The 14,226-nt window shown below is 45.7% G+C and overlaps 1 protein-coding gene across 1 annotated transcript in view; it reads right to left on the reverse strand.

Moving 5' to 3' along the window:
* ANO2 (anoctamin 2) overlaps window positions 1-14,226 on the reverse strand; it is a 207,727-nt gene that overhangs the window by 57,581 nt on the left and 135,920 nt on the right. Inside the window, exon 15 of the mRNA XM_058189662.1 lies at window positions 6,427-6,501. Coding sequence (XP_058045645.1) covers window positions 6,427-6,501 — 75 coding nt within the window. The remainder of the gene's footprint in view (window positions 1-6,426; window positions 6,502-14,226) is intronic.

Consider the following 14,226-nt stretch of genomic DNA (forward strand, 5'->3'; position numbering starts at 1 on the left):
GAGGGCCTTCTCGTTGGGAACCTTACCCTCTGGAACACCATAGCCTCAGAGACTAGGCATGTCCCAACCCCGCTGGTCTTTCATAAGGCTCTGAAACAGTGGTGAAATCCAATTTTTTTTACTACTGGTTCTGTAGGTGTGGCTTAGTGGGCGTGGTGTTTCTTGGTGGGCGTGGCTTGGTGGGCATGGCAGGGGAAGGATACTGCAAAATCCCCATTCCCTCCCCACTCCAGGGGAAGGATCTGGCAAAATCTCCATTCCCACCCCTCTCTGGGTCCAGCCAGTGGTGGTATTTGCCGGTTCTCCGAACTACTCAAAATTTCCGCTACCGGTTCCCCAGAACCTGTCAGAGCCTGCTGGATTTCACCCCTGCTCTGAAGACCTTGTTTTAACAGAATAACAGAATTGGAACGGACCTTGGAGGTCTTCTAGTCCAACCCCCTGCTCAGGCAGGAAACCCTACACCACTTCAGACAAATGGTTCTTCAACATCTTCTTAAAAACTTCCAGTGTTGGAGCATTTAAAACTTCTGGAGGCAAGTTGTTCCACTGATTAATTGTTCTAACTGTCAGGAAATTTCTCCTTAGTTCTAAGTTGGTTCTCTCCTTGATTAGTTTCCACCCATTGCTTCTTGTTCTACCCTCAGGTGCTTTGGAGAATAGCTTGACTCCCTCTTCTTTATGGCAGCACATCAAATATTGGAAGACTGCTATCATGTCTTGTTTTGTCATTGAGCCTCAGGCTCCAGGTTGAATACTTATCCCGGTTGTGTTAATTACTGTGTTGGTTGATCTTTTATCTTGGCTACTGTAGGTGCTATTTATCTATTATAATGTTTCTATTTTGTTTTCAATCATTGTCAGCTATCAAGAGTCCTGTATCTGAGATGGGAGGTCACATAAATGTAACCGCTCAATCAATCAATCAATCAGTCAGACAGTCAATCACTCAATCAAAAGCACATTAGATTTAGGAGACAAGTTATCTCCGGTGCTTCGGGAAGGTCAATTCTGCATAACTGAGGGGAAGATCCTCCATTCTTTGCTGGAAAACTCTGGGTCAGTTTGCCAGCCTTGACTGCTGCAGGAAAGGATGCTAACGAACAGTCTTGAAGGGTATAACATATGGTAGAACAGAACAGAACAGAACAGAACAGAATAGAACTGTGGTAGCGAACCTATAGCAGGTATGCCCAAAGTGGCACACGAAGCCATGTTGCCTGGCATGCACAGCCTTGCCTGTCTGTGTTCTGGGTTTCTGGCGTGCATGTGCGTGCAATGATCAATTGTCCTTCAGGTGTGTGGCAGTGCCAAAAACCGGAGTGTGCATGTGCACCGGCCAGCTGATTGTAGGGTGCACATGAACTTCAGTTTTTCTGGAGCGCGATCCCTTTGCGTTCACGGCAGTGCCAAATGCCGGCTTATACTTGTGCACTGGCTAGCTGATCGTCGGGCGTGTATGCGCATTAGAAACCGGAAGTTCAGCTTTCCGGAGCACAGCGCTGACGAGAGGCATGAGTGCGCAATGTTTCCACGTGACCTTTTTGGCACTCAGTGCCGAAAAGGTTCGCCATCACTGGAATAGAAACTGGAAAGGACCTTGGAGGTCTTCTAGTCCAACTTCCAGCTCAATCAGGAGAACCTATATTATTTCAGATAAGTGACTGTCTAGTTTCTTCTTAAAAATCTCCAGTGATGGAGCACCTACAATTTCTGGAGGCAAGCAGTTCCACTGATTAATTGTCCTCACTGTTAGGAAGTTTCTCCTAAATTCTAGGTTGCTTCTCTCCTTGATGAGTTTCCATCCATTGTTTCTTGTCCTGCCCTCAAGTGCTTTGGAGAATAATTTGACCCTCTCTTCTTTGGGGCAGCCCCTCAAATACTGGAATACTGATATCATGTCACCCGTAATTCTTCTTTTTGTTAGACTAGCCCAGGGGTCTGCAAACTTGGCTCTTTTAAGACTTGTGCACTTCAACTCCCAGAGTTGAACTCTGGGAGTTGAAGTCCACAAGTCTTAAAAGAGCCAAGTTTGCAGACCCCTGGCCTAGATGATCTTCTTGCTTTTTATTGCTGAGAGAACCAATCTGGCAGGTTAAGGACTATGCAACCAACCGTAATACTTCAGTAATAATTAATCAAGGAATTGCCAAAAACACTCCCAGCAAAGCTGACAGGCCAAGCCACTAGTATGTAAAAATAAGAGCAAACCCCACTTCCTTCTATGTTGTTGTAGTATGTTGTTACCTAGTTCAGGGGTCTGCAGACTTGGCTTTTTTAAGACTTGTGGACTTCAACTCCCAGAAGTCCACAAGTCTTAAAAGAGCCAAGTTTGCAGACCCCTGGACTAGCCAAACCCAAAACCTGCAGCCATTTTTTATACGTTTTCATCTCCAGGCCTGTTGTGTCTGCGCCCCCCAAGCCAGGCCCCCTGCCAGAAAGTGACTTGGAAAGTGAGGGGGAAGGACCATCAGGACTTACCTTGGGAGCACCGGCTTCCCTGGATCAGCTCCAGGAGCCAGAGGCAGGCGAGGTGGAAGAGATAACGAGGCCTCCATCCCCTGACTCTTTCCCCCCCAGGCCATGCCTCCAGACCCAGCTGATGGCAATCAGGCCTGGCTGGACCCTATGTTTCGTAGGCAGGAGAGGCGGGAACTACAGAAGCAGGGGTAGGGCAGGCCTAGGAAGTGCTGAGTCATGGAGCCACACCCCACAGGATATAAAACCAGTGAGGGCTGCTATGCCTCTTCGTAGCAGGCAAATCAACTGCTTAACTAGAGCTGAAGTACTGTTTGTTCCTGGGTGACTCATTGGCATCAAGGGAGATAACAGAGTCGCTGCCAGAGCTGATAGTGCCGGCTAATTAAGCCATCGCTCAGATGGAGGCGAGGGGGGACAGAACAAGGCCTTTGATCATCTTAGTTGCTCTTCTCTAAACTCTTTTCCAAAGTCTCAACATTTTTTATAGTATGGTGACCACAAAAGAACCCACAACGGCTCACTAGATACAAGGAAGCCATTGCACAAAATTCATGTCCATTGTGTAATGATCTCACAGTTCTCATGACATGCCTCCTCCCTTATTCTGTCTCCACCACCTGCCCACACCAACATCCATGGGATAGGCTGCCAGGAACCATCTCATCTAAGACACCCAGGAAGCCATTATCACCAGCTGACAAGAAAAACTTAATATGGGCACTTTTGACCCGTTCCAAAATACGTCAATCTATCAAGCAAATTTTATTGATCAGATGTCAAACTCTGCACCAGAGATTAAGTCATACTTTGTAATTTGGCTGATAGGGGCTGGAAGGAATGCCAAAATAATCTATCTGAGAGGGGTGCTTCAGGTGGAAGATTTATGCGGGAAAGGACTGTCGAAGGAAAGTTGAAGGCGTCAGTGCAAGTTTTCTATAAACCTCAAGGAAAAAAAGACGAAGAATATGAATAAGGGTATGGAGCAGCATGAAATGCTCCCGGTTTGGACCAGATCGCCTGATCTGGTAGTGATGGTGGCGGGTGGTTCAGAGAATCGGTAGCAAAATTCCCTGACCTCCCCCATGCCCAGCTGAGCCGCGCGATCATCAGAGGTTTTTTTTTTTACTTTTAAAAGCATTTTTTCTTCAGCCGAAAAAATGCTTTTAAAAGTAAAAAAAAAGCCTTTGATGATCACGCGGCTTAGCTGGGATCGTCAGAGGCTTTTAAAAGCATTTTTTCTACAACCTCCTCAGCCAAAGAAGTTGTAGAAAAAATGCTTTTAAGTTCTAACGATCAACAGTTGCCTAATCGTCACAGACTTTATTTTCTTTTAAAGGCAAAAAAAAAAAAAAAGCTTTTCTTTTCTTTTAAAAGCATTTTTTTTGCTTTTAAAAGAAAAAAAAGCCTCTAACGATCAGGCAACTCAGCTGGGATCGTCAGAGGAGCCTTTTAAAAGCATTTTTTCTACATTTTTCAGCTGAAGAGGTTGTAGAAAAATGCTTTTAAAAGTAAAAAAGAAAAGCCTCTGACAATCAGGCAACTCAGTTGGGATCTTCAGAGCCTTTTAAAAGCATTTTTTCTACAACCTCCTCAGCCAAAGAAGTTGTAGAAAAAATGCTTTTAAAAGCCTCTGACGATCCCAGCTTAGTTGCCTAATCGTCACAGACTTTATTTTCTTTTAAAGGCAAAAAAAAAAAAAAAGCTTTTTCTTTTCTTTTAAAGCATTTTTTTTGCCTTTAAAAGAAAAAAAAACCTCTGACAATCAGGCAACTCAGCTGGGATCATGAGAGGAGCCTTTTAAAAGCATTTTTTCTACATTTTTTCAGCTGAAGAGGTTGTAGAAAAAATGCTTTAAAAGTAAAAAAAAAAGTTGGCCACGCCCACCCAGTCACATTACCCCCCCACCAAGCCACACCCACAGAACCGGTAGTAACAAATTTTACATTTCACCATTGGTATGGAGTTAAAAATAGATAGAGAAAAGATGGGAGAAAATAATTAGAAGAATAAAAACCCAGATGATCCCTAAGTAAAGGAGAAAAGGAGAAGGGGAGGGGTGTTGTGGCTCCGCCCCCTGAGCCGGCCCCCGAGCCTGCCTTCATGGAGGAGAGTGACTCGGGGAGTGAGGGAGAGGAGCCAGCAAGGCCTCCCTCGCCAGGACCCTCCTCGCTGGCACCGCCCCAAGTTCCAGCTGCAGGCCAGGAGGAGGAGCTGATGAGGCCTCCCTCTCCCGCACCCTCCTCCTCCTCCCTGGCAATGCCCCAAGCTCCAGCTGCTGAGGATCAATCCTGAATCGACCCAAGGCAGCGACGTAAAGATAAGCGTGCGCAACAGAGGAAGAGGTGTGGCAGGCTCAGAGAGTGCTGAGTCACGGAGCCACACCCCACAGGATATAAATGTGGGTGGAGCTGCCACTGGGCTTCATGATGGACAAAAAACTACCCAGCGTGTGTTGCAGCTTGGTCGATCGGGAGTTCAAGGCCTTTCTTTCCTGTAAGCCTGGCAATGGGACTAGGATGCGAGTGCTTTTATCTCTGTCCGAGATTAAGACTTCAGAACTTGGCAGGCCTCTGCACAGTCGCTGCCAAGTCTTGTGCTTCCTACAGAAGAATCAGGTCTATGTCAATAAAAGGACTGTGAAACTCGCGTTTCTTCGTGACGTGGAAGGGGGACAGAGCAAGGGGGGGGTAAAAGGGAAAAAGTGAGACTATTATAAAGAGTCTACAGAGGAATTATTGAGTCTGTCATTTGCACCTCTATAACTGTCTGGTTCGGTTCTGCAACCCAACAAGAAAAACACAGACTTCAGAGGATAATTAGAACTGCAGAAAAAAATAATTGCTACCAACCTGCCTTCCATTGAGGACCTATACTGCATGAATCAAGAAGAGGGCCGTGAAAATATTTGCAGATCCCTCGCATCCTGGACATAAACTGTTTCAACTCCTACCCTCAAAACGACGCTATAGAGCACTGCACACCAGAACAACTAGACACAAGAACAGTTTTTTCCCGAAGGCCATCACTCTGCTAAACAAATAATTCCATCAACACTGTCAGACTATTTACTGAATCTGCACTACTATTAATCGTTTCATAGTTCCCATCACCAATCTCTTTCCACTTATGACTGTATGACTATAACTTGTTGCTGGCAATCCTTATGATTTATATTGATATACTGATCATCAATTGTGTTGTAAATGTTGTACCTTGATGAACGTATCTTTTCTTTTATGTACACTGAGAGCATATGCACCAAGACAAATTCCTTGTGTGTCCAATCACACTTGGCCAATAAAAAAATTCTATTCTATTCTATTCTATGTACACAAGTGATGAATTAGGTGTAATTATTAAACAGATAAAAAATTGAAATGAAAAATAGTGGTAAATAGAAAACTGGGGCTGCCCAAATACCATTCTAGATTGAATTGAAAAGGGAAACAAGAAGAGAGAGGGAAAGGAGTAGAGAGAGAGGAGAGGAGAGGAGAGGAGAGGAGAGGAGAGGAGAGGAGAAGGAGGAGAGAGAGAGGAAGGGAGAGGAGAGGAGAGGAGAGGGAGAGATAGAAGAAAGGGAAAAGGAGAGGAAGAAAAGGGAGGGGAAAGAGGAGTAGGAAAGAGGGTCAGAAAGGAGGGAAGAAGAGAGGAGGGAGGCTAGGGAAGGGGAAGTAGGAAAGAGAAGGAGAGGAAGAATGAAGAAAGTAAGAAAAGATGGAGGAAGGAAGAGAAGAGGAGGAGAAGAAGAGACGCTGTGGTACAGAGAAGGGAAAATGGTAAAAGAGCAGCCCCAAACAACGAAAAATGAAAAATGAAAGTTAAAAGATAAGATGAATGAAAAATGATGGATAAAAGATTGTACATTTAAATGTTTATGAGAAGTAAAAATAAAAACTTTTTTTGAAAAAAACAAAACAAAAAGGAAAAGAAGACGAGGAAAGTTACCATGAACAAGATGGAAGCACAGTTCACCAGGTAGCCAGGTGTGCGGTCTCTCCAGGTGAGTTTTTCCTCTTCCTCCTGGAACAAGACAGAAGGTTGAAAATGGAAGCTGCGAAAGTATACTCTGCTAAATAAGCAAAAAGTCAGATAACAATCAATAATATAATAATGAGAAAGCAAAGGCAGGACCAAGAGTAATAGGCACCTTGGGCGCAATCCCAAAACAACTGGAGCACCACTTGGACACCGTCGGTATTGACACATTCACCATCAGTCAATTGCAGAAGGCAGCTTTGCTTGGAACATCCTTACATCCTGCAATGATATCTGTAATACCACCAAACATCCACATCTGTCTATCCTAGGAAGGACTCCATAGGTGGACAAAAATGCCAAATCTAGTCTGAACATCTGCTGGCTATCTGCTGGATAGTAGCCAGCAGGAGAGGGATTGAAGTCCTGCCCCAAAACACATCAAAAGAAACGGTGTTTTGATGACATGGTCAAAGTACCCAATACTGCGTTTGAAGATTGATGCTTTGATCTACAGTTAGCAGTTATACAACTTCATAGTGCTTTTACAGCCCTCTCTAAGCAGTTTACAGAGTCGGCCTATTGCTCCCCGACAATCTGGGTCCTCATTTTACCAACCTCAGAAGGATGGAAGGCTGAGTCAACCTTGAGCCGGTCAGAATCGAACTCCTGGCAGTGAGCTGAAATAGCCTGCAGTATCGTTTTCTAAACATTGTGCCAGCACAGCTCAATGAGCTCAGAAGAGCCCATTGTGTTCAATATACATGCTTCTCTCTACATTCCTTTTATCTCACCATTCCACGCAGACCACCATTATGGTAACTCCACACCTCTTAAAGTTGCCAAGGTTGAGAAAGCATGGATTTAGAGCAAGGGTAAAATGCTCCTGGATCAGACTGGATCATGCAATCCGGTAGCGATCGTGATTGGTAGTTTGGCAACCCAGTAGTTATGGTGGAGCAAAGCTCCGCCCACCAGCCTGGTTGTCATTACTTCCTGGTTTTAACCCAGAAGTAAGTGCTTTTTACCTTCTGCGCATTTGCAGTAGGTTTTGTGCATGCGCAGAAGGTCTGCAGGCATGTGACATGTGTGTGGGTGCAAGCGAAGTGAGCATGCATGCACGGTGCATGCGCTCCCGAACCAGTAAGGAAGGTAAGTAGATTTCGCCTCTGATTTAGAGTATTGCATGAGAATCACGAACACGGGGTTCATATTTATGGATTCCCACGTTGTTAACCAAGACACTATAATATTCATTATCACATCCACTAGGAGGAACCCAAATTTCTGAACATTTAGAACATCTGAACATCAGCGTTCCAGAAAACCCCCCGCTCTGTTATGTCCTCCTCGCCTCCGTCCGAACGATGGCTTAATTAGCCGGCTCTTATCAGCTCTGGCAGCAAAAGAGCCAGCGTCTGCCAAGAGCCCTCATTGGCTGCCAAGACGCTGGTGAGTCACAACCCTCAGCTCTAGTCAATCCGTGGATTTGCCTGATGCAAAGAGACACACCAGCTCTTGCTGCCTTTTATATCCTGTGGGGTGTGGCTCCATGACTCAGCACTTCCTAAGCCTGCCCCTCCCCTGCTTCTGTTGTTCTCTTCTCTCCTGCCTGGGATTGAGCTAAGCCTGATTGCTGTCAGCTGGGTCTGGAGGCATGGCCTGGGGGGGGAAGAGTCAGGAGAAGGAGGCCTCATTAACTCTTTCACTTGGCCTGTTTCTGGCTCCTGGAGCTGATCCAGAGAGGCCGGTGCTTCCGAGGTAAGTCCTGATGGCCCTTCCCCCTCATTGTCCAAGTCACTTTCTGGCAGCAGGCCCGGCTCCAAGGCACTTTCAGGCATGGGGCCAGGTTCGGGGGTAGGAGCCACAATACACTCCAAGTAAAAACTCTGAAGAATTCATCTTTCAAAGTTCTATTTACTAGGATAGATAAACTGGCATATCTGGGAAAACCCAAATCTGAGAGGTCCTGGTTTTCCCTCAGTAAATCAAAAAAACCCCAAACCATCCCCTGACTCCGCAGTCGATCACATGCTCCAATCGCCAACCGTCCCATCTTGAGACAGCACTCCGACCACTCCTTCTCCAGATGCAGGATCGGCCTGACCTTGACTGACAGGAAGACTGTCAGATTACGTCTAAAGACAACCCCTCTACTAAATCTCCCCTCTTACTTTCCCACACATGAGAAAGTGGCAGCACGGAAGCTTCCGGCCTAGTATGGCTTCCAAAGCTGACAGGACCACTGAAATGACAATAGCAGTAATTGCCGCTGTGGGCTGGACACAGTTGGGGACCTTCCCCTCCCCTAACCTCACCCCACCTCCGGGCCCTGCTCCCCTCCCCTAACCTCACCCCATTTTTACAATCACTCTCCTGAGCGTTGAGAACAAGGCTTCTACATTAGGCCCAAGCCATGTTCCTCCCAAAGCTCGCTTGAAAATGCCAATGGTCTCCGCCTGCCGAAGAGACCGCCGCGCTAATCTAGTTTCAACGGCGTCTAATTAACTGAACAAATAGGGCATCTGGAAGCTTTTAAATTAATTTTCCTAAAATGTGTGTCCCTCCTCATTACTGTTATGAGGAAAATATGTATTGTTCTTGAACACTTATTATTTCGTAACATTTTGCTCGTCGCAGATGAACTCAATCAAATTCTGGAAAACCCGAGAAGGAGCATGTTATTTGTTTGTCTAAGAAAACGAACGATTTGTTCCTAAATTTTGGAAAGGAGGAGATTCGGAATGGCACTGAGCGCTGAAGGCTGGAACGGGATACGGGATTCCACTCAGTCTCGGAATGCTCTATTCCCCATGGAGATGCGTGGAGGATGAAGTTCAAATTACGCTGCCTTGCCCTCGTACAAATTTCCCTGGACTTGGATTCTTTAATAATTAATCCAGGCAACTACAAAGCAGCTCAGGGGCCCCCTAATTTAATTGGGATGGTTTGGAGATACAGTATGTCATTCCACTGAACCCTGAACTGGCTTCATTTGACAGGAACTTTGTTTTCAGTCTGGTCTGAAAGTCTTGATGCCTTAATAGCAATAGCACTTAGACTTACATACCGCTTCACAGGGCTTTACAGTCCTCTCTAAACGGTTTACAGAGTCAGCCTATTGCCCCCAACAATCTGGGTCCTCATTTTACTGACCTCGGAAGGCTTGAGTCAACCTTGAGCCAGTCAGGATCGAACTTTAGGTTGTGGGCTAAGTCAGCCTGCAATACTGCATTCTACCCACTGCGCCACCGCGGCTCTTAACCTATTTATACTCCAACACCATTCAAAGGATGTTCATCCCAAATTGTATAGGTGTGGGAGTAGCGATGGATTTCCAGAGGAAAAACTGCAAACTAAAGGAACCAGGAGCACCACTCAGGTGACCCTGAGGACACAGATAAACCTCCAAGGGCTTCAACGACCCTCTAAAAGGATGCAAATGACCAGCTGTCTGCAAGGAATACAAATCCTTCCATTCCCCACCATCCAGTCAGAGCTGAAAAAGATTTTTGGATGAGAACTGAAATGTCTTCAAAAGAAAAAAACAAGAAAGTCCAGTTGCCTCCTGAAAAAGCACCTTTGGGACAACCATGACCTGGATGACTGAGAATCTCTGCAGATCACATTTTGAATACTGCATCCAGTTTTGGTTGCCATGATGTAAAAAAGATGTTGAAACTCTCAAAAGAGTGCAGAGAGGAGTAACAAAGATGATTAGTGGAAGATAGGAGGCTAAAACATATAAAGAACGGTTGCTGGAATTGGGTATGTCTAGTTTAATGAAAAGAAGGACTAGGGGAGACATGATAGCAGTCTTCCGATATCTCAGGGGCTGCCACAAAGAAGAGGGAGTCAAGCTATTCTCCAAAGCACTTGAGATCAGGACAAGAAGCAATTGGTAGAAACTAATCAAGGAGAGAAGCAACTTAGAACTAAGGAGAAATTTCCTGACAGTGAGAACAATTAATCAGTGGAAGAACTTGCCTCCAGAAGTTGTGAATGCTTCAACACTGGAAGTTTTTAAGAAGAGACTGGACAAACATTTGTTTGAAATGGTATAGAGTTTCCTGCCTGAGCAGGGGGTTGGACTAGAAGACCTCCAAGGTCCCTTCCAACTCTATTCTACAGTATAAATAGCTTTTGATTGGCTGAAGGGGTTTCATGGCACTCTCCTTCCTTCAGGGTCCCTGGTCAGAGCAGTTCCCAGGAAGACGGTGAAAGGTTATTATTACATGGGAATTGGCCTTTGCGTTTCATTCTGGGAAACTAACTTCTGCCACTCTATTTCTTGCAGTCAGGACATTCTGTTTTTGGCTTTCTTCTGCCAGCAGGAATTCCCATCAGAGCCGATGGGTAGCCTCAGGCCTGGGAAAGGACTTGCTCTCCTGCTATATCAGGGACCCCATCTCCCTCCAGGTGTTCTTTGCTAATGAGAAGTTACTAGAGGAATGCAAAAAAAAAAAAAAAAGGAAACCAAAAACAGGAGACCAGGGCCTGCCCTCTTCTACCCGAGTTCAAGAACTCAAGGAGAACTTTCCAGAACTCCAGGAGGGGTTGTTGAATGTTTTGAGGATTTTCCATGCCCGCTGGCTGGTGCTTATGACAAAGGCCTTGCCGTAGAATCAGATGGGAAGAGAAGTTGACATAATTGTTCTGAGTGCCGTGCCATCAATATCTGGAAGACCTTCAATTCTGGTGGCCCAGTGGTTAGAAGGCAGTATTGCAGGCTCACTCTGCTGGCAACCTGGAGTTCAATCCTGACAGAGCTCAAGGTTGACTCATCCTTCCATCCTTCCCAGGTCAGTAAATTGAAGACCCTGATTATTGGGGGGCAATTATGCTGACATTGTAGATAACCTTTACGGACATTTTTTTTCTGTGGGCACACTGGCATAAGTTAAAAATGAAAATCTGTTGCCTGCACTCAAAAGTGTACACATACATAACACACATAATAGACAGGCTATATACATACGTATGTGTATACCTATACCCTAACATATAAATACATATAAATGTTAATCCCTGCCCACCTTGAATACATGGTGGAAAGAGGAAGCTTGGGAGTTCACAAGGAACAAAACTGTGGCTGAATCTGGATATTCTGCTTCGGATACGATGAAGCTCCCTTCCAGAAGGTAACAAGGAAAACAGGTTGTGAAGAGGACATATAGTGTCCCAGATAATCCTGTGGACCCTGCTCAAGCAACCATATGCTATGGTAGCTATGACAATATATGCTATGTCCTGGATAGAAGGGAGCGAATTGCCAATAATCTTTTCTGCTGTCCTCACCACCCTCTGCATTGCCTTTCTGTCCGAAGCAGTAATGCTTCCAAACCAGACTGTCATGGAATATGACAGGGTGCTCTTGATGGTTCCTCTATAAAAAGTGGTAAGGACAGGGGGAAACCACTTTGAGAGGGTTGTATGAAGTGGTATATACTGTAAGTCTGTTGTTCTTTTTAGTGGAATCAGAAACGTTGGCACTGGTTCCTGCTGATGAAATAGATGAGGGCCAACAAAGAGGAGAGAAGAATCACTGGGCATCAGTGGTCCCAAGACTCAGGAAAGTGGGCTGTTTCTGCACAGTGCGGTGTCTTGAACAACCAGAAAGGAGAAAGATTTCAATTTCTAGGAGGATATATAAATTAGAACATAGGATAATAGGATTGGGAGGGACCTTGGAGGTCTTCTGGTCCAATCTCTTGCTTGAGCAGGAGATCCTCTACCATTCTGGAAAAACGGCTGTCCGATCTCTTCCTGAAAATCTCCAGTGGTGGAGCAATAATATTAAAAGCAATACATCTTAGGTGAATGCATAGGATTCACCAAGGGTACAGAGAAGAGTAACAAAGATGATTAGGAGACTGGAGGCTAAAATATATAAAGAATGGAATTGCTGGAATTGGGCATGTCTAGTTTGACATCCTAGCCCCTGACGCGGTGGCTCAGGGGCTAGGATGTTGAGCTTGTTGATCAAAAGGTCGGCAGCTCAGCGGTTCGAATCCCTAGTACTGCCGTGTAACGGGGTGAGCTCCCGTTACTTGTCCCAGGTTCTGCCAACCTAGCAGTTTTGAAAGCATGTAAAAATGCAAGTAGAAAAAATAGGGACCACCTATTGGGAAGGTAACAGCGTTCCATGCACCTTTGGCGTTGAGTCATGCCGGCCACATGACCATGGAGACGTCTTTGGACAGCGCTGGCTCTTTGGCTTTGAAATGGAGATGAGCACCGCCCCCTAGAGTCAGGAACGACTAGCACGTATGTGCAAGGGGAACCTTTACCTTTACCTTTAGTTTGATGAAAAGAAGGACTGGGGGTGACATGATAGCAGTCTTCCAATATTTGAGGGCCTGCCACAAAGAAGAGGGAGCCAAACTATTCTCCAAAGCACCAGAAGGCAGGACAAGAAGCAATGGATGTCAAGGAGAGAACCAACCTACAACTAAGGAGAAATTTCCTATTAGTGAGAAGAATTAACCAGTGGAAGAGCTTGCCTTCAGAAGTTGTGGGTGCTCCATCACTGGAGGCTTTTATGAAGACACTCAATGGACACTGGTCTGGAAAGGTATAGGGTCTCCTGCTTGAGCAGGGGCTGGACTAGAAGACCTCCAAGGTCCCTCCCAACTGTGTTATTCTGTTAGGAGCGAATTGAGACCAATTATCCTCTTCAGCAACCTCGACATTCTGTTCAAAGTTATACTCTTTGTTATCTTGTGACGAGGATTGTGATACAAGTCTGATGGGCACAATGGGGGGATTCAAATACTTTAACAACTGGTTCTTTGCCTTAATGGCCAGCTGGGTGGATGTGACCATGGTGGGCGTGGCCAGGGGTGTGTGACACGCAGCACTTGGCCTCCTGCAGCCCCCTTGGAGCAAAAACGGGCTGCAGGGGGATGCCCTATTTTGGGCCTAGTAGGCCTCCGTGCAGCCTCCTGGGAGTAAAAATGGGCTGCGGGGGGGGGGGGGTGCACTGCCCCTCACACCCCGTTTTGGGCCTAGGAGGCCTCCATGTACTTACCTGGGAGCAAAATGGGGCACGTGGGGACTCCTGGAAGGGGCAGGGAGGGGAGGGGCAGAGCCAGCCAGCAATTTAACTACCGGTTCGCCCGAACCAGCTGAATCCCACCACTGGATGGAGACCTCTACAAGATTTGTCATGGAAGAGGCCTACATGTTATCAGATGAAAGTGTATTCTCCATCTGTTCTGAAGCAGCCCATCAGGAAGTAAATTCACACAGCACACCAGTGACTGTACAAGTCCTATCAGGGTTCCTTGTATGAAACGTTGAAGCAATACCCATTTTTTTCGCCGCTGCGTTGCAGGCTTTCAATTTCCTCTAACCACAGCACTCAATCTTGTCTACGTAATAGGAGCACTGGGTTAACAGCCTTCACTTTAAATGCCTCCTTTCAATTTTCTATGTCGTTAGGAGTTACGTAAGACATAGCCAAGAGGAACCATTAACCTCTGGAGGAACCTCTGCTGAGGATCTTAAGCACCCAGCAATATTTTATCCACAAATTGCTCTTCAAAAAAAATAAATAAATAAAAGGGGGAAAAAAAAAAGACCACTCTGGAATGATGATGTCATCAGGAATAAGAGCACATCTGCAGCTATACTTTAATAAGGTTTTCATTAATGGTACAATACGCCCACCTTTTAATGATCGATGCAGAGGGGAAGATTTAACGTCGTCGACATGTGAATCGAAAAAGGAACAAGGAGTCTGCGAGATTTTGCCCCTCGCCGAGTTTC

This window comes from Ahaetulla prasina, chromosome 7, assembly GCF_028640845.1.
Source record: "Ahaetulla prasina isolate Xishuangbanna chromosome 7, ASM2864084v1, whole genome shotgun sequence".
Taxonomy (NCBI): Eukaryota; Metazoa; Chordata; class Lepidosauria; order Squamata; family Colubridae; genus Ahaetulla; species Ahaetulla prasina.